The 24,351-nt window shown below is 55.7% G+C and overlaps 2 protein-coding genes across 3 annotated transcripts; both read left to right on the forward strand.

The window, feature by feature from the left end:
• The first annotated feature begins 6,609 nt into the window (after window positions 1-6,609).
• On the forward strand, window positions 6,610-9,198 carry TMED4 (transmembrane p24 trafficking protein 4). The gene is made up of 5 exons (XM_025853078.2): window positions 6,610-6,946; window positions 7,066-7,166; window positions 7,317-7,442; window positions 7,676-7,822; window positions 8,191-9,198. The coding sequence occupies exons 1-5, from the start codon at window positions 6,625-6,627 to the stop codon at window positions 8,338-8,340; spliced, it is 846 nt and encodes a 281-aa protein (XP_025708863.2). The 5' UTR covers window positions 6,610-6,624; the 3' UTR covers window positions 8,341-9,198.
• Window positions 9,199-11,280: 2,082 nt separating this feature from the next.
• DDX56 (DEAD-box helicase 56) lies at window positions 11,281-20,757 on the forward strand. 2 transcript variants are annotated; one of them, XM_025853079.2, is made up of 14 exons: window positions 11,281-11,417; window positions 11,503-11,664; window positions 12,138-12,298; window positions 12,449-12,619; window positions 12,698-12,788; window positions 13,264-13,508; window positions 13,814-13,933; window positions 14,502-14,615; window positions 14,700-14,794; window positions 15,639-15,712; window positions 15,846-15,935; window positions 16,217-16,322; window positions 17,133-17,203; window positions 17,618-20,757. In XM_025853079.2, the coding sequence occupies exons 1-14, from the start codon at window positions 11,358-11,360 to the stop codon at window positions 17,693-17,695; spliced, it is 1,638 nt and encodes a 545-aa protein (XP_025708864.1). In that variant the 5' UTR covers window positions 11,281-11,357; the 3' UTR covers window positions 17,696-20,757. The 2 variants fall into 2 exon arrangements, with proteins under 2 accessions (XP_025708864.1, XP_025708865.2); XM_025853080.2 differs by lacking the exons at window positions 15,639-15,712; window positions 15,846-15,935; window positions 16,217-16,322; window positions 17,133-17,203; window positions 17,618-20,757 and adding an exon at window positions 15,250-15,614.
• Window positions 20,758-24,351: the final 3,594 nt, after the last annotated feature.

Here is a 24,351-nt window from a genome sequence, read left to right on the forward strand (position 1 = left end):
AATTTTATGTTATTAAATAGGTGACAGATTCATATGGCTCAGAAATCAGTAAGATGTTTAAAGGTCTAGTTTGCAAAGTCTCCCTCACCCCCCCTCCCTTACCATCCACTTCATTATCTGCTGGCCTGCCAGACCCATCCCTGCCGGGGGCAACTCTGTGTTCGTTGGATTACAGGGTAGAGAGCAGAGGTGGAGGGAGTCCAGGGGCGTGGGGCATGGCCATGTAGCAACCAGGAAAGAATTATTTCTGTATTTTAACCAGTACAACCATACTGCTGAACACTCACGTTACTGTAAGTAACCACTGATGTTAGAAGCTCACACGGTCTTCGGTGTCTTCCAGCTTACTGCGCACTCGCTTTCTTAACTTAGTAATGCGTGCTGGCTATCTCCCTGTATCAGTTCATAGGGAGCGTCCTCATTTTTGCCAGTCACATAATGGCATAGCATGGTTCTGGTGGGGATAGCTCGTCTTTGTTCCCTGTGGTATTGGCCAGGGTAACCCCTCTGGGACGGGAGGATCGAACTGGCTTATTCTGGCTGCTTGGGGCGCGCTGAGCCTCATGTCTGCCAGGTTCCCAGGTTGGGAAAGTGGGGGCCACGCAGTCTCCCTGCACTGCACTGAATTGGGCAGAGCAAGCCACAGGGCCAGGCCAGGTTCCCGTGGCGGGGGACACACTCCACCTCTTCACAGAAGGAGCAGCGTGCAGGCGGTGGGAGGGGTGCTTGGCATGGTCTTTGCAGCCGTTCTGATGTAGGAAAGAATGTTAGGGTTCAAAGCCCAAGGCCAAGAAAGAATCCTTGAGACGTCTTTGGTGCAAAAAAAGTGATTTTAGTAAAGCACGGGAGAGGACCTATGGGCAGAAAGAGCTGCATGGGGGTCAGGAAAAGTGGCCCATTATATACTCCCAAGTTGGGAGGGGGTTAGGGATAGCATGAGTCCCTAAGGAATTTGGAAGCAAGGTTTCCAGGACCTTGAGGGGCTAGCTATTGTTGGGAAGAGATCATTTATTGCCGTCTAATAAAACCCTAGTCCTGAGACCCTTCAGATGTAGATCGGTGGGCCATATGCTTGGGGGATGATTGCCAACATGTATCTTGGGTTTAGAGATAAAGGAAGTTTCCAAAGGAATTTTTATATGTTAAAGTAGACTTACGGGATCCTGGGGGTTGGACCTAAGATTGCCTTTTGCCCTTAGCAAAGTGTCAACATCGGGGCAGTTGAGTCCCTAGAGAAAGGTCACTCTGCCTGTTTCAAGGACTTGTCAGTGGACTGTAGGTAATAAGGAAATTTAATAATTTTTCTTCTGCCTTTGTTTCCCACATCAATTCTAGCACACTGAGGCCCAGGGGTAGTCACACACCTTCTGTAGTATTGTGCACCTCTAGTCCTTTCTTTTCAGCTCAGTTTTTTTTTTTAATTTTTTTTATTGTTATGTTAATCACCATATATTACATCATTAGTTTTTGATGCAGTGTTCCATGATTCATTGTTTGTTCATAACACCCAGTGCACCATGCAAAACGTGCCCTCCTCAATACCCATCACCAGGCTAACCCATCCCCCCACCCCCCTACCCTCTAGAACCCTCAGTTTTTCAGAGTCCATCATCTCTCATGGTTCGTCTCCCCCTCTGACATACTCCCCTTTTCTTCCTCTCCTGTTATCTTCTTCTTTTCCTTTTTTCTTAAAATATGTTGCGTTATTTGTTTCAGAAGTACAGATCTGTGATTCAACAGTCTTGCACAATTCACAGCGCTCACCGTAGCACATACCCTCCCCAATGTCTATCACCCAGCCATCCCATCCCTCCCACCCCCAACCACTCCAGTAACACTCAGTTTGTTTCCTGAGATTAAGAATTCCTCATATCAGTGAGGTCATGTGATACATTTCAGCTCAGTTTTTAAGTACATTTCCCCCGCTTTTGTTTCTCATCTTGACTTCAGTGTTTGGAAGAAGCCAGTTGCTCCATATTCTGGATTTGCCTTCTTGTTTCCTCATCATGTCCTAGAACTTCCAAATTTCCTGTGAACTGCAAGATGGAACAAGAGACCTGATTTATTTATTTACTTATTTATTTATTTAACAATTTTATTTATTTGACAGCACAAGCAGGGGGAGCAGCAGGAAGAGGGAGAGGGAGAAGCAGGCTCCCTGCTGAGTAAGGAGCCTGATGTGGGGCTCGATCCCAGGACCCCGGGATTGTGACCTGAGCTGAAGGCAGATGCTTAACCGACTGAGCCACCCAGGCGCCCCCAAAAGACCTGATGTAGATTGAACATTACTTACATCAGCAATTTGACCCTTTGATCCATTGATGACCCTATTATTTTACAGTGATCATTTGCTGCCTGGACAGGATCAGAATTTTAAAATCTGAGTCAGATCAAGTCATTCCTCACTCAGAATCCCCTAAGGGGTTCTCACTCGTTTGTCAAGGTCCTTAAAGTGGCCTCACGGGCCCACCCAGTTCTCCCATCCCCAGTTACGACTTCATCTCCTCCTACTTCCCTCCCATGCTTGTGCCCCCTTCTGCACTGGCCTCCTTGACGTTCAACTCACGCCAGCCTTGGGGCTCTTGCTCTTTCTTCAGGGAGCCATGTGACCTGCCCCCCAGGACTTCTCTCACACAGCACCTCGGTGAGCCTTCTTTGGCCACTCCACTGCACCCCACCCTGCCTCTAACCAGACACTCCCTATGTTTACAGGTCTCCATAACAAATTCCTACACACATGGTGGATTAAAGCAACAGAAATGTATTCTCTTACAATTCTAGAGAGCAGAAGTCCAAAATCAAGATGTCAGCTGAGTTGTGCTTCCGCCAGAGACTCTAGGAGAGATTTTCTTGCTTGTCTTCCAGTTTCTGGTGGCTCCAGGCATTCCTTGGCTTGTGACTGCATCCCTTCCAATGTCTAGTACCTCTGTGATCACATGGCTGAGTCCTTTCATCTGTGCCTCTCTAAGTGTACAGTTCAGTGACAGTTACCTTGTGGAACAGATTTCCAGAACTTTTTTCATCTTACAAGTCTGAAACTCTGTATCCATTAGACAACTCCCCATCCTCCCCCTCCCCCAGCACCATTCTACTTTCTGTCTCTACTCGTTTGACTACTTTAGATACCCTCTTACAAGTGGAATCATGCAGTATTTGTCTTTTGTGACAGGCTTATTTCACTTAGCATACTGTCCTCAGGGTCCATGCATGCTGTGGCACACTGCAGGATTTCCTTCCTTTTCAAGGCTGAATGATATTCAATGGTGTGTACGTACCACTTACGATCTCTTGTCTGTTCATCCATCGATGGACATTTGGGCTGCTTCTACTCTTGGCCACTGTGAATAGTACTTCTGTGAGCATGGGTATGCAAATGTCTTTTCAAGGTCGTGTCTCCAGTACTTTTAGAGATATATTTGGCAGTGGAGTTGTTGGGTCATATGGTAGTTCTAGTTTTAATTTCTTGAGGTACCTCCATGTTATTTTCCATAGTGGTTGCACCATTTATGATGCCACCCACAGTTGACGAGGTTCTGATTTCTCCACATCCTCACCAATCCTTATTTTCTATTTGGTTTTTATAGCAGCCATTCTGTGGGTGTGTGGGTGTCTCCATGTCTCTTATAAAGACACTGGTCACTGGATTTAGGGCCCAGGATAATCCAGGATTATCACATCAGATCCTTAATTACATTTGGAAAGACTCCAAAGCAGGTCACATTCACAGGTTCCAGGGATTTCAATATTGATGATACCTCTTTGGCGGGGACACCATTCAACCCAATACATTCCCTAACCTCTTCCCTGCTTCAGTTTTCTCCTTGACACCTGTCTCCCTCTGGCATGCTATAGCGTATGTATTGAAGGGTGGTAAAATAAATCCACGAGGACAAGGATTTTTGTGTTTTGTTCACCATTGTGTCCCCAGGGTTTAGAACACTGGCACAGTGGATGCTCATAGATAGTGGTTGAATGAAGGGGCAGCTGGCTTAGGTAAATGTTGGCAGGAATTGCCCACCACCTTTAAGGGGAAAAGATTTTGGGTCTGGGGATTTAGATTACCTAATGTAGGTTTTCTACTGTGGGTAATGCAATCTCTTTTAAGATTACCCATCAGGACAAATTTTAGGGTCTTGAAAAAAATTACAACATTAGAAATATAAATACTACTTGTCACTAAAGTGAATCAAGATTCCTTGGATAAACAGCAGATTTTTAAAAAATTGTATTTATTAGAGCTCTGAGAGAGGGAGCATGAGCAGGGGGAAGGGCAGAGGGAGAAGCAGACTCCCCACAGACCAAGGAGTTCATTGTGAGGCCCTATCCCAGGCCCCTGGGATCATGACCTGAGCCAAAGGCAGACGCCCAACCGACTGAGCCACCAAGGCGTCCCTAAACGGCAGATTTTGTGTGTAGGGTGGGCAAGTGTACAAAATGGAAAGCAAGGAAGCCACTAAAGACTGAGTTGTGTTAAAAGGGCAGAGAACTTGGACATCTTCTGAGACAATCTGAACATTAAAAGGGGTAATGATTGTAATGTATGCAGTCACATGTAGTTTTACTGCAAATCCTCCCTGGTTGTGGATCTAACGGTTTACAGGATACAGCAGTGACAAAGACACATGTGAAATGACATGTTAAGATACAACCCATCCAATCCAGAATGTGGAGGATTCTACTGGTCCAGTGATCCAGGTGCTTCAGTAAGAAATGGCACCACCATCATCAACAACAAAGAGATTTAGGAGCTGTGTCCCTGAATGCAGTGACTTTACCTTGTTTGGACCCTGATTAAGCAATCTAAAGTGATTTTTTGAGGCAATGGTGGGGGGAGGGAGCACTGAACATATACTAAGTATTAGATGACATTAAAGAATTGTTTAATTTTGTTGGATGTGATAATGGTATTTTTAAAAGTCCTTGTCTGTTAGAGAGACTCAAGTATTTATAGGTGAAATGATGTACGTCCAGAAAAAATACACTTTGATATACTTCAGGGAAAACACGCCAAAAGAAATGAGACAGGCAAAAAACTGATTTTTGTTGAAGGCAAGTGATGAGTATATCGAAGTTCATTGTAACTATTCCCTCTTTATGTGCGTTTGGAAATTCTCTTTATTTAAAACAAAGTTTTCAACCATGCTCAGCTGTGACTCTATGCCCAATAACAATGTTCTGGCTTGGTGTTCATCTTTCCTCTGTTGCAGAGAAGGGGTGCTGTAACTAGGAGAGGCCAACACGCCCCGTCACCCTACTCATTGTTTTTCTCATACTCTCCCTCCATTTTCTTAGCCCAGATTTTCAGTCTCATTTTGCACCACTTTGTTCAACGCAATTGGGGGGGGGGGGAAGGGCTGCAACAGCACACAGGTGGTCAGTTAACCCAAGCCTGTCCCCCAGATTGGAACTGAGGTCAGACTGCAGAGGGTGGCCAGATTGTTTATTGTCCATTCCATTAGACATAAGTGAGTTAAATGCCCATATTTAAAAATCAGGGAGTTTATGCCAAACCCCAGTTTCCAGCTTCTGAAGAAGAGCGCTTTAAACAGAGGCTTCGGGTCCTCACACAACTGCTGATGAGGAAGCTTGCCTTTCAAACGACTTTCTTTGATCCCCAGGATATTTGTGTTGGCTCAGAACCAGCACTTAACGGGATAAACAGCAGCATACACAACACCAACCAGGCCCAGAGCGCTGCTACAGGGTTTCTCTGCAAGGACAGCTCTCAGCAGAGGGGCGCTGAGCACCCCGTGCACCTCTCAGGGACCCCCCAGGTCCTCAGCCTTCACCCAGGGCACAAAGAGCAGTCCAGTCTGACAGGTTGGCAGAAAACCGCGGGGCCTTAGGGGACAGAACGAGGCTGACGCGACGCAGAGTCTAGTAAACTTGAGGAAGAAACCCTTTTCTGATTAGTCCTCGTGCCACGCCCTCCGCATCTCCTTTGTGATCAGCAGTGTCGCTAACGCGTCCCCCCCGCCCCCAGTGAGTGCCTCCCACGCAAGGGTCAGGAAACCGCAGAACAGCAGGGTCACGGGTCACGCCTGGCGGTCACCACTCCCGAGCCCACGCGGACAGCTCGGGCTGTCCCCGCCCCGCCTTCCGCGCGGTACTCCTTCCCAGGCTCCTTCCCCAGAAGTGCTGGACCCCGCGCCCCCACGGCCGTTCCCCTACCCCCACGCTCCTTCCCCCTCGCGGGACCTCACGTCCCCACGCCCCTTCCCCTAACACGGGACCCCTCCTCTCCGCCCTGTCCCCCGCGCTGGACCCCACGCCCCCATCTTCCTTCCCCCGCGGGAGATGCCTCGTCCCCACGCCCCTTCGCCCGCCTAGTACACCCCCGCCCCCACGCTCCTTCCCCCGCGCGGGACCCCACTCCCAGTCCCCCGCCTGGGACCCCTCGTCCCCACACCCCGTCTCCAGTGCGAGACCCCCGCCACGTCCCACCCGCGGAGAAGCCGGTAGCGAGCGAATCGGCACATGCGCGCCGCGAGCCCGGCTGCGCAGCCTTTCCTGGAAGCGGGGCGCAGGCTTGCGCATGCGCGCGGGGCGGAGGAAGCGCGTAGGTAGGTGTCGGAGTAAGTACCGTCGCCGGGAAAGCTGGAAGGAGATCCGGGCGTTCCCCGCATGCGCACTCTCCTCTCGGCCAGGCTGCTTGGCCGGGAAGACCGGCGGAGGGAGAAGGAGGCAGGGCGGCGGTCACAGCGCATGCGCACTCTTCGCTCGGCTCTGCTACGTCGCCTGGACTGGGGCGCATGCGCGGGCATGCGCGACGGGCCCAGGGCGCGCGTTGGCAGGTGTCCGGGCGGGTGGCGGCGGGCGATGGGACGACCGGCGGTGCTGCTGCTCGCGCTGTGCGCAGCCGGCGCCCGGGGACTCTACTTCCACATCGGCGAGACCGAGAAGCGCTGCTTCATCGAGGAGATCCCCGACGAGACCATGGTCATCGGTCAGGCGGGGCGAGGGAGGACAGGGCCCTGTGTGTCCCCCAGACGCGGCCACGGCGCCCCGCGGAGTGTGGGAGCCGGCCGGAGCAGGCGGGTCGTGACGGCTCTGTCTGCTCCGCAGGGAACTACCGCACCCAGATGTGGGACAAGCAGAAGGAGGTCTTCCTGCCTTCGACCCCCGGCCTGGGCATGCATGTGGAGGTGAAGGACCCGGAAGGCAAGGTGGGGCCACCGCTGCTCGTGCTCGGGCTGTGGCGCGGGCGGTCTGCAGCCTCCACGGGGCCACCCTTCCCCGGGGCTCTCTGGGCCGTGCCCGGCGCAGAGGACAGGGCTGCGTGCAGGTGGGGGTTGTCACGGTGTGTCCCGTTGCAGGTGGTGCTGTCCCGGCAGTACGGCTCCGAGGGCCGCTTCACCTTCACCTCCCACACGCCCGGTGACCACCAGATCTGCCTCCACTCGAACTCCACCAGGATGGCTCTCTTTGCCGGCGGCAGGCTGGTAAGAAGATTGCCTCCTCGGCCACAGTTCGGAATCTTTCCCCTGATTCCACCGAGTTTTGAGTTAACGGCCACCGTCCTTTGGGACACTTTGGGACACAGTCACAATCAGAGAGACGGGTGTTGCATTTCTGCCCCACAGCCAGGGACGAGGGTAGGATCCCCAGCCTGGAACAGAGAGTCGGAGGGTTTCTGACCTTAGGGCTTTGGGGCACCACCCCCGTGTCTTTCTAGCGCGTGCACCTGGACATCCAGGTTGGGGAGCATGCCAACAACTACCCCGAGATTGCTGCCAAGGACAAACTGACCGAGCTCCAGCTCCGAGCCCGCCAGCTGCTTGATCAGGTGGAACAGATCCAGAAGGAGCAGGATTACCAGAGGGTAAGCATGCGTCTGACTGTACTCGGATGTGGCAGTTGACCTTTGTGCCTGCTACGCCCACTGGAAGTTTCTGTTTGGGGGCTTTCCCGATTGGGAGTTCAGCTGTTCAGAGAACGGGGTGGAGAGTGTCCGTCTACACGGCCGTTTCCAAGCTTTGTAGACGGAAGTGAAGTGAGCACAGCGCCCGGCCTAGCAGAGATGCTTGTGGAGGGCCGCACACACTCTCCTGGGGCACTCCCGGTGAAATCCGAGGCAGTGTCTCCAAAGCCATTTGTCCTGAAAGTGGCTTTCTCGCAGGAGGGAGGGACCTCCCAACAGCTGGGACCGTTTGTCCTGCACGTTTAACCCTGGTCCGCTGTCCCCCGCAGTATCGCGAAGAGCGCTTCCGTCTTACCAGCGAGAGCACCAACCAGAGGGTCCTGTGGTGGTCCATTGCTCAGACGGCCATCCTCATCCTCACTGGTGTCTGGCAGATGCGTCACCTCAAAAGCTTCTTTGAGGCCAAGAAATTGGTGTAGTGTCCTCTTCGTATGATCCCTCCCCGTCACCTCAATTACCTGGTACTTTCCCCACCCACTACCTTATCCATCTGGATTTTGAGAGAAAAAAATGAAAAAAGAATACAAGCCACATGGGTTCCATGGCAACAAAGCACTCACATGGGTTCTCAAGGACCCAGGACATTGGTCCGAGTTTTCAAAGGTCTGTTTTGGGGTTTGTGCAGAGTCGAAACTGACCCGGGACGAAGTCTTGCTTCTTTCACCTCCCGTGATTCCCCTCTATCCTGTCACAAAAAGAGCAAGTGAAAAAAAACCTCTGCTGTTCCTTTAACTTCTCGCTTTCCGTCTACTTAGGCAGTAGGCGGCTGAAATGCCCCACCAGGGAGTCCCTGCCTCACTGTTCCCTCGTCAGAGTCCTGGGTTTGCTCAGTGGCTTTGTGAATGTAAATAAGGGGCAGAGGCCTCAGAGGATTGAAATGTTTTTCTATATATTAGAACTATTTTTTGATAAATTATATATATTTTACTTCCTAGTTGAAGTGTTCATGCCTGTGTGTGAGTAGCTGAAAAGACCAGTGCGGCCTCGTGTGCAATCTGTGTATCCGTACGTTTTTGCTGAGGGCCCTAGCAGCTCTCAGACACCACGGGTGCTCTCAAGGCCTTCTGAGAGGGCCAAGCAGGGATTCCCCGGGACACCTGGGATTTCCATGCCGTGGGGCCCCAGACTGAGGAAGTGGCGGAGCACGCACAGGCAGGGCCCTCCTCCCCTCGTTCTTCTCTTCACTTTTATTTAAACTGTGCTAAATGTTTTCTTCACAGGAACCACATTTGGTTCTTCATACGGATTTTTCCAGTGAAATAAAACGTGTTGTAGTAGCTGTGTTGGAAATGAACTAAGAGGTTGTGGGCAGAGGGGAGGCACAGAGGGCAGTGGAAGAAAGGCCCCTGGCCTTGCTGGCTGCCATGCTGGCTGGCAGTGGGAGGGTGTCAGCAGGGGGGCTCCTGCCGCCAGGGTTTGGCCTGATGGGCGTCCGTGGATGCAGTGGCATGGCCACTCTCAGAGGTCAGACACGTAGGCCCACCGGCCAGGAATCACGTGAGGAGATGAAGTCCCTGTTCCTCGGCCCCTGGAGTTACACTGAAGCATCTTAGTACATTGCCCTTCTGCCCTTCTGCTGTATTAAACTTGCCTGCTCTTGCCTGGGGGGCTCAGTCGGTGAAGCGTCATTTGGCTCCGGTCATGGTCCCAGGGTCCTGGGATCAAGCCCCGCAGCGGGCTCCCTGCTCCGCAGGAAGCCTGCTTATGCCCCCCCCCCCCCAAGCTGGCTTGTGCTCCTCTCTCTCAAAAAACTAGAAACAAAAAAAATTGCCTGTCCTTGGCTTTTTACTCCCTGCCTTTACTGATTACACATGTCTATTTAACATACACTAATTTGACTGACAGCGAAATCTTTTTCTTTATGTCCTACACAGTTCACGTATGTACCTATTTTTACTCATAAAAACATGAAAGCTTGTTTTCTAGGTTTTGACTTTTAATCTTTTAAAAGTATTTTTTAAAACTAAGTGTTCCTCATATTTCTAATTCTGGGTGGTTGTATAACTGTCCAATGAGGTGAAATAACCGTAAGTGACTATTCTCTAAAGTTTGGGAATTTAGGATGGTTTTCAGTTTTCTTAGGTTAGAATGAACCCAGGGAAAATGAGATGATCCTGGAACTGGTTAGCCGTGTGGGCCTCTGGCTTGAGGTTCCTGGGGACTCTGAGACAGGCCTGGAAGGGAACCTGCCTGCTCCTGTGCCTGTTCTCGGCTGTGGGAGGGCAGGCAGCCACCACTGAGAGCCAGGGCGGCCTTCTTTGGTCTGTCCCACTTTAGACAGAATTGAGTGCATCTTGTTTCTGCCAGTAGGTCGGTAAGTTCTGGGTTTCTCCTCTTGTCAAGGTTTGATGGGAAGGGGCATTTGTCCCACTGATGGGGCAGGTAGAATATCGATGGCCAGAGGATGGGCCAGCGGGTGGCGGCTGTGGGGAGGATTTCCATGCTGCTGTGTGACAATCACATCGTGGTCTAGGGAAGTTGTTTTTAGAAAGCAGTTTGGCCACATTCAGGGAATTTTGATATTCCTCCCAATACTACCCTGCTTCTATTCTGAAATTCTTGCTTTCTTAGACTGTATGACATCGTTACCACAAAAACCGGAAGGGCGGGGGGGGGGGTCGTCGTCGTGGTGAGGCCTGGTTTCCCAGCAAAAGGGAATGAAGGTTGCTATCGTTTGACTTTAAAATGGAAAGATCATCTTGGATTATGTGGGTGAACACAGGGTCATCGCAAGGTTCATTAAAAGTGGAGGCAAAAGGTCGCCATGGCGAGACGTGAGGACTCCAGCCTCCGTCGCGGGCTCGTTAGAGGAAGGAAGTGGGCCATCAGGCAAAGGGAAAGGCAAGGAAGGAACCATCCCTCTAGTCTCCAGAAGGGAGTGCAGCCCAGCCAGGCCCTGCAAGACAACCGCAGAACCACAGCATAGCTGCCTCTGGGTTACGGAGACTGGTTATGGCAGCTATAGGGAACCGACAGCTGGGGACCGAGAGTCCTCACTGCTCGCTAAGCTGTGCGGGTAACTGATGGGCACCCACAGGCCAGCCCACCTTCCTCTCTCGTGCCACGCCCGCCCGTGCCCCTGGACCCCGTTCTGGCTCCCCTCCCAGGGCCGCCCCCGCCGGGCACCACAGCTTCGGAGGGCATGGCAGGCGCCGGCGCAGCTCCTAGGGCGAGGCTGCTAAGAGGAAGCGCTGACTGAAGGGAGAGCCGTGAGCCGCCCCCGCGCACGAGCAGCGGAGGCGGCCAGCGAGGGCCCCTCCCGGAGACCGCGGGCCCTGCGCCCTGCGCAGCCGCGGAGCCCCGCCGGGGCGCCGGAAGCCCACGCTCCAGCACTTCCGGGAGGGGGCGGTGCCCGCGAAGCTGATTGGTGGTGGCGTCCCACGCGCCGTCGCGCCCTTCCTGCCGTGTGTGCGCGCTGTCCCGGCAGAGTCGCGGCATGGCGGACCCGGAGGCGCTGGGCTTCGAGCACATGGGTCTCGACCCCCGGCTCCTGCAGGTACCCGGGGGTACTGAGCGGCCGGGCCGACGTGGCTGGGGGCGGCAGCGGGGCGGCGCGCTGAGCCGCGCGTCGTGTCTCCTAGGCCGTCGCCGACCTGGGCTGGTCGCGACCCACGCTGATCCAGGAAAAGGCCATCCCGCTGGCCCTGGAGGGGAAGGACCTGCTGGCTCGGGCCCGCACGGGCTCGGGGAAGACGGCCGCGTATGCCATTCCCGTGCTGCAGCTGCTGCTCCACAGGAAGGCGGTGGGTCGCGGCGGCGGGGTGAGGGGACCGGGGCTCCCGCCGGCCTCGCACCCCGAAGGCCGGCCCGGGATGCCGCTGTGCTCAGCGCTCCGGGCTGGGGTTCGAGTCGCCTGCCCCCGATCCGGGCGCTGCTGTCATCCTTCTTGGCGTCTTCTCGAGCGCGTCCCTTTTCCTTCTTCCTGCTGTAAAAAGCGGGGAGGTCTCCCGGTTCTGTTTGTAGAATTAGCATGAACGTCCAGCGCTCTAGGTGCTGGATTTTCAGCAACATGCTAACCGCGGAGTTGTGTCTTTTGAGGGTCAGTGCCCGGGGAAAGAGCCCTCTGTTCTATGCTCTATTCTGTTCTGTTCTGGGGAGGGTGACAGTCAGTGAGGGGTTGGTGGAAGGCCCACCGTTCGGTCAGATTGTCGGGGGCCTTAGGTGGCCCTGAGGTCGCGGGCTGGCTGGCTGAAGTCTGTCATTCGTGCTCTTGCAGACAGGCCCTGCAGTAGAGCAGGCTGTGAGAGGGCTTGTCCTGGTGCCCACCAAGGAGCTGGCGCGGCAGGCCCGGTCCATGATCCTGCAGCTGGCTGCCTACTGCGCTCGAGATATTCGGGTGGCTGACGTCTCTGCTGCGGAAGACTCAGCCTCTCAGCGGTGGGTGAGAGCCACAGGGCTGTAGAGGAGTGAACCTGCACAGGGATGCGGGATTGGGTTTGCTGGGGTTGTGTGCAGTAAACAGGGCTGCTCGGGGTGCGATGTGAGTTGCTGCATACTCCCTGACACGGAGGTGTTGCCCACCTGCAGATCTGTGCTGATGGAGAAACCCGACATAGTCGTGGGGACCCCATCGCGCATCTTGAACCACTTGCAGCAGGACAATTTGGTCCTGCGAGACTCCCTGGAGCTGCTGGTGCTGGATGAGGCCGACCTTCTGTTCTCCTTTGGATTCGAGGAAGAACTCAAGAGTCTGCTCTGGTAAGGGAGGGCTGCGTGCAGCTGTGACTAGAGGCTGGGGCCTGGAGCTGGAGGCTGACTGGCTCTGTTTTGTTCTAGTCATCTGCCTCGGATTTACCAGGCTTTTTTGATGTCGGCTACCTTTAACGAGGACGTCCAAGCACTCAAGGAGCTGGTACTCCATAATCCAGTAAGGGCGCTATGGAAGCATCGGGGTCCCTGACACGTGGCCTTCCTGGTTCTGAGGCACTAGAAGCTGGTGGTTATCAAGACCCACCATCCACCAGTCTGCAGTCGCTACGTCATTGCAGATGTCTGCTGGGGGTGGTTCAAACATGCTTCACCTAAAGGCTGAAGCAGGGACCCTCGAGAGTCAGAAAGGCTGCTTTGAGTGGCACGGCCAAAGCTCTTGTGTTTGTGAACTTGGCTGTCCTGAGAGCTTGCTGCTGCGCGGGGCTTCCTTCCTCACTTACCATGTGTTTCGCTGTTCTGTGCCCCCTGCGTGTCGTAATCGTACGTCCTCTGCACAGCGTAATGGCTGGGGCGCTTTGAGTTGTCACGTCACCCAGTGGGAGGGGACGCGGGGTGCCCTGGTTTGAGCCAGCAGCGTGCCGCCTCTCTTCTGTCTCCTCCTCTTTTCTGACCACAGGGCTCTTTCCCTGCAGGTGACTCTCAAGCTGCAGGAGTCCCAGCTGCCGGGGCCAGACCAGCTGCGGCAGTTCCAGGTAGTCTGTCAGACAGAGGAAGATAAATTCCTGCTGCTCTATGCCCTGCTCAAGCTGTCATTGATCCGCGGCAAGTCCCTGCTCTTTGTCAACACTCTGGAGAGGAGTTACCGGCTGCGCCTGTTCCTGGAGCAGTTTAGCATCCCCACCTGTGTGCTCAACGGAGAGCTCCCGCTGTGCTCCAGGTACACCTGGCCTGACCCCTCGGCTGAGACATGGGAAGGGGAGACGCAGGGGTGCTCCTGTGTCTTCAGTGGGCAGTGGAGGCCAGGCTGTGGGCTTGACCGATTCTTACTGGCTTTCTTTGTCACGGCTTTGAGATTTCTGCCGTTGCTTCGTCTTCAGCTGAGGAGCTGAGGCACAAAGGTTATGCGGGAGCCAAGCTGGAGAAGAGGGAAGAGTCAGGATGACGGTTGTGATGATGTTGGGGGTGGGAGGGAGCCTCCGACTGGCTCTGGGGGCTGAGCCCTCCTCTGCTCTTGGGCTCTAGGTGCCACATCATTTCACAGTTCAACCAGGGCTTTTACGACTGCGTCATAGCGACTGACGCCGAAGTCCTGGGGGCTCCGGTCAAGGGCAAGCGTCGGGGCCGAGGATCCAAAGGGGACAGGTGAGTGCTGGTGTCTCCCTTCGCAAGTGCACTGCAGGGAGACTGTTTCCCCATCTTTCGGAAGGTGGTGAAACCGGATGCCCAGAGCAAGGGGTCCGGCGTTGGGGCCTGGCTGCCTGTGGGGCCCCGTTCGGCTGCCGAGGTCTGGAGAGAGCGAAGGGCGCGCATGCATGTTCCCTGAGGCAGCAGGAAGGGCCAAATGTCGTGGGTTGTTGGGGGTCGTCCTGCAAGGAGAGACGTGCAGCTGTGACTCGTGAGGAGGAGGTTTCTGAAGCGGTCGGGAGCTCCGGCCTTTGCCTGCCCAGCAGGCTGTCCGGCGAGGGGTGGTTCTCAGGTTGTCCTGTGGCGCGGTGAGTCCCGTCCTTCCCCCGGCACGGAGGTCAGGGCGAGGGCTCGGCCACCCCCGCTACCCCAGCTTCTGAAATAGTTCCGGTCTTAGGATTTTCAATCTATTAGAGGTCTCTGATTTTGTGGAAGGCTTTACTGAGCGATTTTGCTGATTAAACGGCTTGAGGTTGCTGGCTTGGAGGAGGGGTGGTCAGTCTGACGTTGGGACGTCTACCTACAGGGCCTCTGATCCGGAGGCAGGCGTGGCCCGGGGCATAGACTTCCACTACGTGTCTACTGTGCTCAACTTTGACCTTCCCCCCACCCCTGAGGCCTACATCCATCGAGCTGGCAGGTGGGAGAGCTGGGGCGTGGTGGGCAGACACCAGGACCGTGGGCTGTGGGCCAGAGATTGAGGCTGGGCCGTCTGTTCTTGCAGGACGGCACGCGCCAACAACCCGGGCATGGTTTTGACCTTCGTGCTGCCCACTGAGCAGTCCCACCTGGGCACGATCGAGGAGCTTCTCAGCGGAGGTAAGAACCCCCGCGCTCTCCTCCCACAACGCCTTAGGCCCACTGGTGGTAAGATAGCTCCTCCCACTCAGTCCTGCCCTGTGCCTTCTTCCTGTTCTATCCTCATTCCTGCCTCATGGGGGCAGGCAGGGTTCCCCACAGACGAACAAGCCGAGGTTTGGACTCGAGGGGCAGAAGGGCTAAAGGAGGGAAAGGGGTTTTGGGAGATGGGGATGGGGCTGGTGGTGTCTCCCAGGGACCCTGGGAGAGGGAGCTCAGTGGGGGGTGGGGGGGTCAGTTGCCAGGTTCAGGTCTGGGCGCCCGTTGGGCCTTCCAGAGGTGACGCTGAGGCAGTGTAGCTGGCGCTGTTCAGGCTGTGAGCAGCGGCTGGCAGAGGAGGCGTGGGTGGGGCTACCCACCAGCCAGGAGGCTCCCCGAAGGGTCCTCAGTTCTGCTTGTGTTGGGGGTCCAAGAAGGACCCTGTGGGATCGTACAGAAGAGGGGCCAGGGCGCTGCTTGGCGGGAGTGCGAGTGCTGCTTCTGTGCTGAGACGCTGGTTTGTCACGAATGTCAAGTGTCCAGAGTGGCCATGGGGGAGGAGAGTGGGTACGTGGGCAGGTTCTGAGGCTGCTGTGACGGGCACCTGGGGGACAACGGGCTGCCCAGCCACAGCGTGCTGGAGCAGCTGTCACGGGCTGTGCACGAGACCCGGCTGTTTCACCATACGCGCTCCTCGCAGGGAAGGCGTGGGCTGAGGGCCGGGCTGCTTCGCCCCGGGGAGGGCCTGGGGGGACCTCTGAGCAGATGGCCTCCGGTAGACCCACCCTGAATCTTCAGGGGACTCTCACTGCCGTGATTTCCACAGAGAACGGGGCCCCCGTACTGCTTCCCTACCAGTTCCGCATGGAGGAGATTGAGGGCTTCCGCTACCGCTGCCGGGTGAGCGGGATCTTGTGGTTGGGGGTGGGGGTGAGTCCCCCTGGGTCAGACCCCTGCCCCTGAGCTTCCAGGCACAAGGGAGGACAGGGCAGCGCCCCGCCCCCCCATCCTGACCTTTGGTGTCTATACCCAGGATGCCATGCGCTCAGTGACCAAACAGGCCATTCGAGAGGCGAGGTTGAAGGAGATCAAGGAGGAGCTTCTGCACTCAGAGAGGCTCAAGGTGAGGCTCAGCATCCGTGGGGGATGCAGAATCACCACTGTGGAGTTTGTCCTCGGCACATGTTGCCATGGTGGGGGGGGGTCCATGTGGGGGCCCGTGTGGAGGCCGTGTGGGGCATGGCTGCCTCAGGAAGGGCCATGTCCCTGCAGACGCGGCGCCTGAGGGAGGGGGGGAGACCAGAGTGGTGGCACCTCTTGGAGAGCACAGTGCACCTGCCCAAGGGCCCCCGTGGAGCCACAAAAGGCAGACCAACCCTGCCGTGTGCCCATCTCCTCCCGCAGACGTACTTTGAAGACAACCCCCGGGACCTCCAGCTGTTGCGGCACGACCTGCCCTTGCACCCTGCCGTGGTGAAGCCTCACCTGGGCCACGTCCCTGACTACCTGGGTGAGCGGATGGAACCTCAAGAGACTGGGCAGCTGGCACGCGCACAAGCACACAGACACGTCTGCTTGAATGTGTGGGCGTGCTCCCCCAGGATCCATAGAGACAGGGATCCCCCTGTGCTGGGGACACGGGAAGCAGGCAGTACGGAGGCCCCTGTGTGGTGGGTGCGGGCAGAGTCGGCACGGAGGTGGGGTGCTCCTGCTGCATCAACTGGTCAGGCAGCCATGGGGATGTGGAAGGGGGCACAGGCAGGAGGCGCTGTCGCCCCTGCCGGAGGACATGGGCCAATCACCAGGTAAAGCTGGGGTGGCGCAGGGGGAGTCTGTCGGCCCCATGGGGACCAGGGAACCCCTTCTGTCCTGTAGGAGCAAAGTCTTTGGCAGGAGTGTGAGGCCGGGGGGCCTTGGGGGTTGTGCCGCAGGTGGCAGCAGTGACAGTGTGGCCTGACAGGTGACAGAAGGCCGTGGGGGGAGAGATGTCCCGTGAGGGATGAACCGGTAATCAGGGGCCGTGTACGGAGAAGTTACAGAGAGACTTGTATTTTAGCAGTGTTTTTTTCCTTTAGAAACATGCGTATGTTTCTTTTCTGCCACGTGCTTTCTGCAGCCGGCTTAAAGGCAGCAGGGGAGCGACTTAGCCCGAGTTTCTGCGCCCTTGCCCCCACGGTGGCCATTCTTGCAGCCCTGGGCACGTCGGACTTGGGGCTGGTGTGCCGGGCCCTGGGTCAGAATCGGGGCGGCTCGCTGGGCACAGCTGGAGGGGGTGGGGTGTGAGGGGTCGTGGCAGCTGCTGAGTCTGTGCCTCTTCTAGTCCCCCCCGCTCTGCGTGGCCTCGTCCACCCTCATAAGAAGCGGAAAAAGCTGGCCTCCAGGAAAGTCAAGGTATGTGCCCCGGGGCCTTGGCCATGCTGCGGGGCTCCCCTCTTCCCTCATCCATTGTCATCAGGGTGCGCATGCACCTTGCCTTTGGGAGGGAGGGGAGAGGCCCTAAGGCCTGGCCCCAGACTCGGGGGTTGAGGGGCAAAGTTGTGGGGGCCGGGCACTCCCTGGGCCACCCCCAGGCAGCTTCAGGAGCACAGGATGGTCTGTTTTTCTGTCCTCATTGCCCAGCCTCTGCTCCAGGCAGTGGGAGGAAGAACGTGGGTGTTTAGTGGGCCACAGACGGTGACCGCGGCAGCTTTTGTCCTCGGCCCGGTGGCCTGTAGGGCCTTGCCAAGGGGCCACACCTCTCACCTCCCTGAGTCTGGGCAGACAGACGTCAGGTGCGCCCAGCTAACCTGTGGCTTTGCCCTGCAGAAGGCCAAGACCCAGAATCCCCTGCGCAGCTTCAGGCACAGAAAAGAGAGAAGCAGACCCACAGCCGTGCCTTCCTGAGGTCGTCTGCGCAGCCTCGCTGGCTCCCAGGGCCCCTTCCCAGGCTGAGCGCCGAGCAGGGTGCGGGCGCCGGCTTCCCACCCTGGCTGGACTGGATTCCGGAGCAGGCCCGTGGTGCTGCCCTGCTCGCCTAATAGACTCCATCCGTCCTGACTCAGGCTTCCTGCAAGTAGGAAGGGATGCCCATCCCTGGGAACCTTGGGAATTAAATTGCTTCCGGGAGGTTTTCTGCGTTGTGTGTGTGGCGGCTGCCTGGCCGGCAGAGGTCAGCTATGAGGCGCTGCCGCAGCTCGTCTGGGTCTCTGGCCCAGCCCACTGCCGGCCAGACTGACCGACCTCCCTCCCCCGGAGCTTGGAGACCGTGAGCCTTCCCAGCTAGGAGCCCCATACCTCCACATCCAAATCTGGGCGCCTCTGCACCCGAGCCAAGGGGACTGGCTCCTGTGTTCCCGCCCCACTCCCTATAGACATATTTGTGTATTCCGTACATGCGGGTGTGGTGGTGAGATGCGTGTGCTCGCTGTTGGATGCTCCTTACTGAGCCAGCAGGTCCCGGTTTGAGAAGGCGGGGGTCTCGAGGGGGCGGAGTCCTGGCATTACTGTCACCTGCTTATGGGCATCATGAGGAGGCTGTGCTTCTGCTTGCTGTTCGGGTGTGATAGCGCTTGGGGTAGGTGAGGTTTTGACATTTCCCGCTCCTGTTGTGTTTGAGGGTTTCTGGGTAGCCGCGGTTTACAATGGTGTTGCTCAGGCGGGGCTCTGCCAGCAAGCCCGGGTGAGCCACTGGGGTTCCAGCAGGCCTGGAGCCACCAGGCTGCTGGGCTTCCGTCCCCCGTGGACCGTCCCACCTGCTCTGTGAGGCAGGCGAGGAGCTGAGGCCTGGCCGTGAGGTCAGCCTTCTCCCTCATGGTTCTAGGTCCTCTGGCCCCGCCACCTCCAGGTGCTCCCGGCCAGGGGGCTTGTGTCCCAGAACCAGTCCAGATCCAGATGCAGGAGAGTTGGGGGCCAAGGGGACTCGTCTGGGCCTTTGTCCCCGCCTGTGGATGGAGCTGGGGCTGTGTACCCATCACCCTTAACAAGCCTCAGACAAGGGTATCCCACATTCCTAGGCTCAGAGAAGTTCCCCGGTGCACTGAGCTCACCAGGCCAGTGAGGGCTGGTGGGCGGGGCCCCGCTGTCCACCCCCGCAGGGGCCTAGCTGACATGGCTGGCATTGTCACCAACACGGGCAGGTCCTATCTGAGGCCCTTGGGAAGCTGGGCTGTGCCTGTGATCCCCTCCCCAAGCTATTACAGGCCCCTACACTTGGTAGGGTCTGACCTGGCTGGGCGGTGGAGAGGGTGGTGTGTCTCTGTGCCCTGACCCCACAGAAGGAGGGTGTCCAGGGGCCTAGACATCTCATTCAATCCCCACCCCACCCTGGGGATAGGCCTCACTGTGTCCATTTACTTAATTTATATATGGGGAAACTGAGGTCTCCAGGGACTGGACTTGTCCATCTGATGCACATCCAAACTAGAGCCGGACAGGCCCTGCATGGGAGGGGCACTGTGGGCCTGGAAGGGGTGGGGTAGGGTGAACCTACTCGAAGCTTGAAGCGAAGGTTCCTGGTGGGAAGGCTGGCCGGTGACCACCTCCCCCCCACCCCTGCTGGCAGAGTCACACCCACACGGAAGCCTGAGTGGGCGCTGCTGTTCAGGCAGGCAAGGGGCTTTAGGGGATTGAGAATCAGGCCTTGGATGCACCCAAGCTGTGGATTCCAAAGGCTAGGGCCTGCCAGGTGCCGGCGCTGAGTGAGGGCAGGAGGGGTGTGGGGTGCCTGCAGCCAGCGCACAGAAGGGGACCAGCATGTACAAATACTCCAGGTGGGGGGGGGCCCAGCCCATCTGAGGACGAAAGGAATCAAAAGTGGTCATCACCAAAATAGGTAAAGGCTAAAAAATTGATTTATTTCAGAGATAACACAGTGACATGTAAAAAATTCAGAAGATAAACAAACGAGCAGGTGGTTTTCAAGCAGAGAAGCACTGTGATCAGATAGGCCAGCAGCCGCGGTGATAACGGATGGGAGAACACTGTGTCCTAGAAACCTCTGGACCCAGAGCACGAAGCGCTCAGGTGCATTTCTGACTAGCTAACCCCTGCATCTGCTGAGGATCAGTGACTCAGGGGCGCTTGCTGCTCTAGGCACTTTGGTCTCCGGGGGCAGTGGCAGACAATCAGGTGGAATTCGTGCAGGGAGGCGCCCCTGCCAAATGCTTGCCCCCTCTCCCTACCCCGCCTCCGGGAGGAAGTGTCAGGATGTCCTGCCTCGCCAGTCTGTGGTGTGGATCCCAGCCATGTGTACCTGGAAAACGAAGCAGGGCTCATCCACTGGGGAGGGGGCCAGGCACTGCTGGGCAGACACCCACTCAGGACAGCAGCTCAGTGTCTGTTCAACCACCAGCTCACCCGCAGTCCCTGCAGCCAAACTGGGAGCAGCCACGTCGGCAGCTCTTCAGTGTGCTAGCCCAGCCTGGCTACCAGGGAGGCCCCTCACTTGTCTCGGCTTCCTCCTGGGGTCTCATCTGTGAGCGGGGTAAAGTGACCCGTGCCAGCGATCCTGTGTTGGGACACACCATGAGGTCAGGCAGCCTCAGCGCCCCCGCGGGTGGCTCTATGCAGGGTGCCCCTCCAACTTCAGTGCACGTCCCAGTCATAGAGGCCTGTGCTTACGGTGCGGGTCCTGGCCAGCAGGTCCTGGGCAGGGCCCCTGCCAGGGGAGGCCTGAATGCCTACAACACCCACCCCATTCTACAGATTGAGAAGCTGAGGCTCACAAAAAGCAAGCCAGGCCAGTGCCACCTGGCTGAGGGACAGAGTGGGCGGGTACTCAGATCTGTGGACGCCACTCTGGAACCCTAGGTGAGCGAGCTCCGCTCAGCTCTGTCCCATCCCTTCTCTGAGCCTCATCTTCATCTGTGAGATGCAATGATGAAGGGTGTCACTTTTTAGCGTAAGTATGTCCTGTGCAGTATTTGTGATACACTAAAAAATTATTCATTGTTTATCTGAAATTGAAATCTGGATGGGTGATCTGCTTCTTGGCTAAATTTGTACGCTCTCTTGCTGGGGTATGGCCTCCTCCAGCGAGTCTTGCTGACTCCCCGCCTGGGCTGGACACCCTCTTCTTTGTGTCCGTAATACTGCCTTGACCCCACGACGCTTGTCTCTGGGCTGCTGTCCACCCTGGCCGGCGAGGCCTGGAGGCAGGGGCCATGCCAAGTGCCTTGCTGCCCAGCCGGGACTCCTAAAAGGATCAAGCTCTTCCTGAGACTATCCCTGGTGCCTGAGGCTCTTAACTATTTCCAGTTAAGAGGAAAAAGATGAAAAGGATGTACTGACCAGGCTGGACTCTGCCCCCTGACACAACAGCCTGGACGCACCCTACATGTCCCCTCTGTGACTCAGAGTGGAGACTGTGGGGCTGCCCCAGGCTGGGGCTGGTTGCCAAGGTTGTTGGTTTCTGGTGAAGTCAGAGGCCCATCCCTTCCTACACTCATCTGCTCCCTGGACAGGGGCGGTTCCCCCACCTGTGGACCCTGCTTCAGACCCCTTCTCGGGGCTCCTTTGGGTCCTACGGCTCACCATCTGACTCATCGGCCCCAGATTAGGAAGTGCAGAGGTGGTGGTGCCCAGAGGGACCACCACGGACAGGGGCCCCCATGAAGACACCCACCCAACTCACAGGGCTGGTAAGAACATGAGGAGCCACATGATGCTTGTCAAGTAGAGAATAAGCATCTAGGTTCAGCTTTCCAGACCTTGTCCCCACTTGGCCTGGACACCTGGCTCCAATCCTGACAGCCCCCACTTGGTGGTCTGGCCTCTGTGTTCTTAGCCCTGCCCACATCTTGGCGTATTGAGATCTAAGATCTTTTCTGGGTCCTGGAGGTGGGCCAGAGGTGCTTAGGGAGGCAGCAATGAGGGGCAGATTGGGCTGCCCACCTGTCCCTTCCAGGGAGCCCTTGGGAGTGATCTGGGGTCTTGTCCATGGAGGAGTTCTATAAAGCAGACTGCTGGCCTCAGGCCTGGGTCACCCTCTCCATGGGCCTGCAGGCCCTTCCCCACCTTAGCAGGGCCTGGAGAAGCAGCTTCCCAAGATGTCCCCACCAAGAAGCAGGGACAAAGGACCCGACAGCCTGAGTGCTGCTGAGCTCCAGGGACAAACAATCTAATGTGTTCACTGAAATGTGTAGATTGGACTCTTATATGTATTAAGGATCCCTGCCCCCTGGAACCAGGAACTTAGCCTCCAGGAGCAAAACACACAAGGCAACAGGTGAAGTGCCGTGATGGCTGGAGCAGGGGAAGCCATCTGGGCTCGGGATGGTGATTGAGGTCCCTGCCATCCCCCCACTGATGGAGGATTTGGCGTGAGCGGTGAAGGACTGGCAGGATTTGGGAAAATTTGGTGGGGGTCACAGCAAAGCTGGGAGGAAGGGACCAGCAGGGTTGCATGGAGAGCAGTGAGCAGATTAGTGGGCTTAGCAAACACTTCCATAGGCCTGTGGTTCTTGGGACGCCTGGGGGCCTCAGGGGGTTAAGCGTCTACTTTCAGCTCAGGTCATGATCCCAGGGTCCTGGGATGGAGCAGGGGGCCCACTTCTCCCTCTGCCTGTGGCTCCCCCTGCTTGTGTGTGTGTGCTCTCTCTGGCAAATCAATCAGTAAAATCTTAAAAAAAAGTGGGAGGACAGTGGTTCTCAACCAGGGGTGTTACGTGTTTGCAGGGCATCTGGCAAGGAGCGGAGACAATTTAGGTGGTCCCTCTGGGGGGCGGTGCCACCGACGTGTACTGGGCAGAAGCCAGGGATGCTGCTAAAACCCTCTGGATGCCCAGAGCAAGCCCCGCGCAGAGACACCTGGCTGGGGAGGTTGAGGGCCTGCAGAGCAATGGTAGCGGGTGCGCTGGAAGCCAGGCGGGAGGGGGCGGCGGTCTCCCCGCATGTGACTTCGGAGTGCACACAGCTGCAGTGACAGACACCAGATGGCAGGCGGACACGAGGGCTGGCTTCTTTCTCAGGTGTCCGGAATGCTGCAGACCGTCACTATGCCATCAGAGGCCCAGGTTCTTCCATCTCCTTTGCCATCTTTTTTTTTTTTTAAAGTGGTAAAATATATATAAAATAAAATGTATTGTCTTTTATCATTTTAAGTGTGCGGTTCCATGGCATTAAGCACGCTCACGTTGCTGTGTGGCCTCACCGTCTGTGTCTAGAATGTTCTCATCTCCCCAAACAAGCTCTGTCCCCTTGAAACACTAGCTCCCCGTGCCAACCCCTGGCACCCCCCACTCTGCTCTCTCTGTGGATCTGACCGCTCTGGGGACCTCATGCACATGGAGTGTCCTTCTGTGACCTGCTCTTTGCACTCAGCCTCACGTCTTTGAGGTCCATCCGTGTAGGAGCTTGTGTCAGAACTTCATTCTGTTTTGTGGTTGGGTAGTAGTCCGTGGCATGTGTACGCCACATTTTATCCCCTCAACTGTTGACAGCCACCTGGCTTGTCTCTGGCTTTCGGCTGTTGTGAATAATGCTGCCACGAATGTTCTATGTTGAACCTTTTAAGGACCTGCCACACTGCGTTGCCACCAGCAGTGCGTGAGGGCTCCCCTTTCTCCATGTCCTTGACAACGCTTAGTATCTTCCATTGCTTTAATAACAGCCAGCCTGATGGGTGTGAGGCAGTGTCGCTCTGTGATTTGATTTGCATTATCCTCATGACTAATGATGCTGAGCAACATTTCACATGCTCCCTGTCTTCTCTGGCAAGAAGTCTGTTCAAGTCTTTTGCCCGTTTTTAAACTGAGTGGGTTGTTTGGCTGTTGAATTTCAGGTCTTCTTTATATATTCTGGATATTAATCCCTTATCAGATAAGTGTTTTGCAAATGTTTTCTCCTGTTTTGTGGGTTACCTTTGCATTTTCTTGATGGTGTCGTCTGATGCACAAAGCACTTCAACTTTGACGAATTCTAATTTATTTTTTCTTTTGCCTGTGCTTTTGATATCCTAGCATAGAAACTATTGCTAAATTCAGCATCATGAAGACATCCCTTAGGTTTTCTTCTCAGAGTTTTATAGTTTTACCTCTTTCATTTAGATCTTGATCTGTTTTGAGTTAGATTTTGTCTGGGGTGAGAGGTAACAATCCAACCTCATTCTTCTGTATATGAACATCCAGTTTTCCCAGCACCTTGTGTTGAAAAGCCCATCCCTGGTCTATATGTCTGTCCTTCCGGTGCCACACTAATTTTGAGAACTGTAACTTTGTAGTAATTGTTGAAACAGGAAGTATGAGTTTTCCGACTTTGTTCTCGTTTGTCAAGATTGTTTTGGATATTTGGGGCACCTCAAGTTTCCATATGCATTTCTGCAAAAGTGTCCTTGGGATTCTGAAAGGAACGGCATTGAATCTGTAGATCACTTTGGGTGTCTGGACATCTTAACAATAGGTCTTCCAGTCAAAGAACATGAGATGTCTTTCCATCATTTGTGCCTTCTTTAATTTCTTTCGTGATGTTTTGTAGTTTTCAGTGTATAAGTAATTTACCTCCTTGAATTTATTCCTAAGTATTTGATTCTCTTTGATGCTATTGCAGATGGAATTCTGTTCTTT

The sequence above is a fragment of the Callorhinus ursinus genome, unplaced genomic scaffold (genome assembly GCF_003265705.2).
Source record: "Callorhinus ursinus isolate GAN/ISIS: 27379988/994484 unplaced genomic scaffold, GSC_fseal_2.0 scaffold60, whole genome shotgun sequence".
Taxonomy (NCBI): domain Eukaryota; kingdom Metazoa; phylum Chordata; class Mammalia; order Carnivora; family Otariidae; genus Callorhinus; species Callorhinus ursinus.

What these genes read in the sequence shown, in the direction of transcription:
- TMED4 (XM_025853078.2), top strand. Translation starts at nt 6,625, where the DNA reads ATGCGCACTCTCCTCTCGGCCAGGCTGCTTGGCCGGGAAGACCGGCGG. An exon ending in TGAAGGACCCGGAAGGCAAG is followed by an intron (nt 7,167 to 7,316) that starts GTGGGGCCACCG and finishes GTCCCGTTGCAG; the next exon opens with GTGGTGCTGTCCCGGCAGTA. An exon ending in AGGAGCAGGATTACCAGAGG is followed by an intron (nt 7,823 to 8,190) that starts GTAAGCATGCGT and finishes TGTCCCCCGCAG; the next exon opens with TATCGCGAAGAGCGCTTCCG.
- DDX56 (XM_025853079.2), top strand. Translation starts at nt 11,358, where the DNA reads ATGGCGGACCCGGAGGCGCTGGGCTTCGAGCACATGGGTCTCGACCCC. An exon ending in GAAGACTCAGCCTCTCAGCG is followed by an intron (nt 12,299 to 12,448) that starts GTGGGTGAGAGC and finishes GCCCACCTGCAG; the next exon opens with ATCTGTGCTGATGGAGAAAC. An exon ending in GAGCTCCCGCTGTGCTCCAG is followed by an intron (nt 13,509 to 13,813) that starts GTACACCTGGCC and finishes CTTGGGCTCTAG; the next exon opens with GTGCCACATCATTTCACAGT.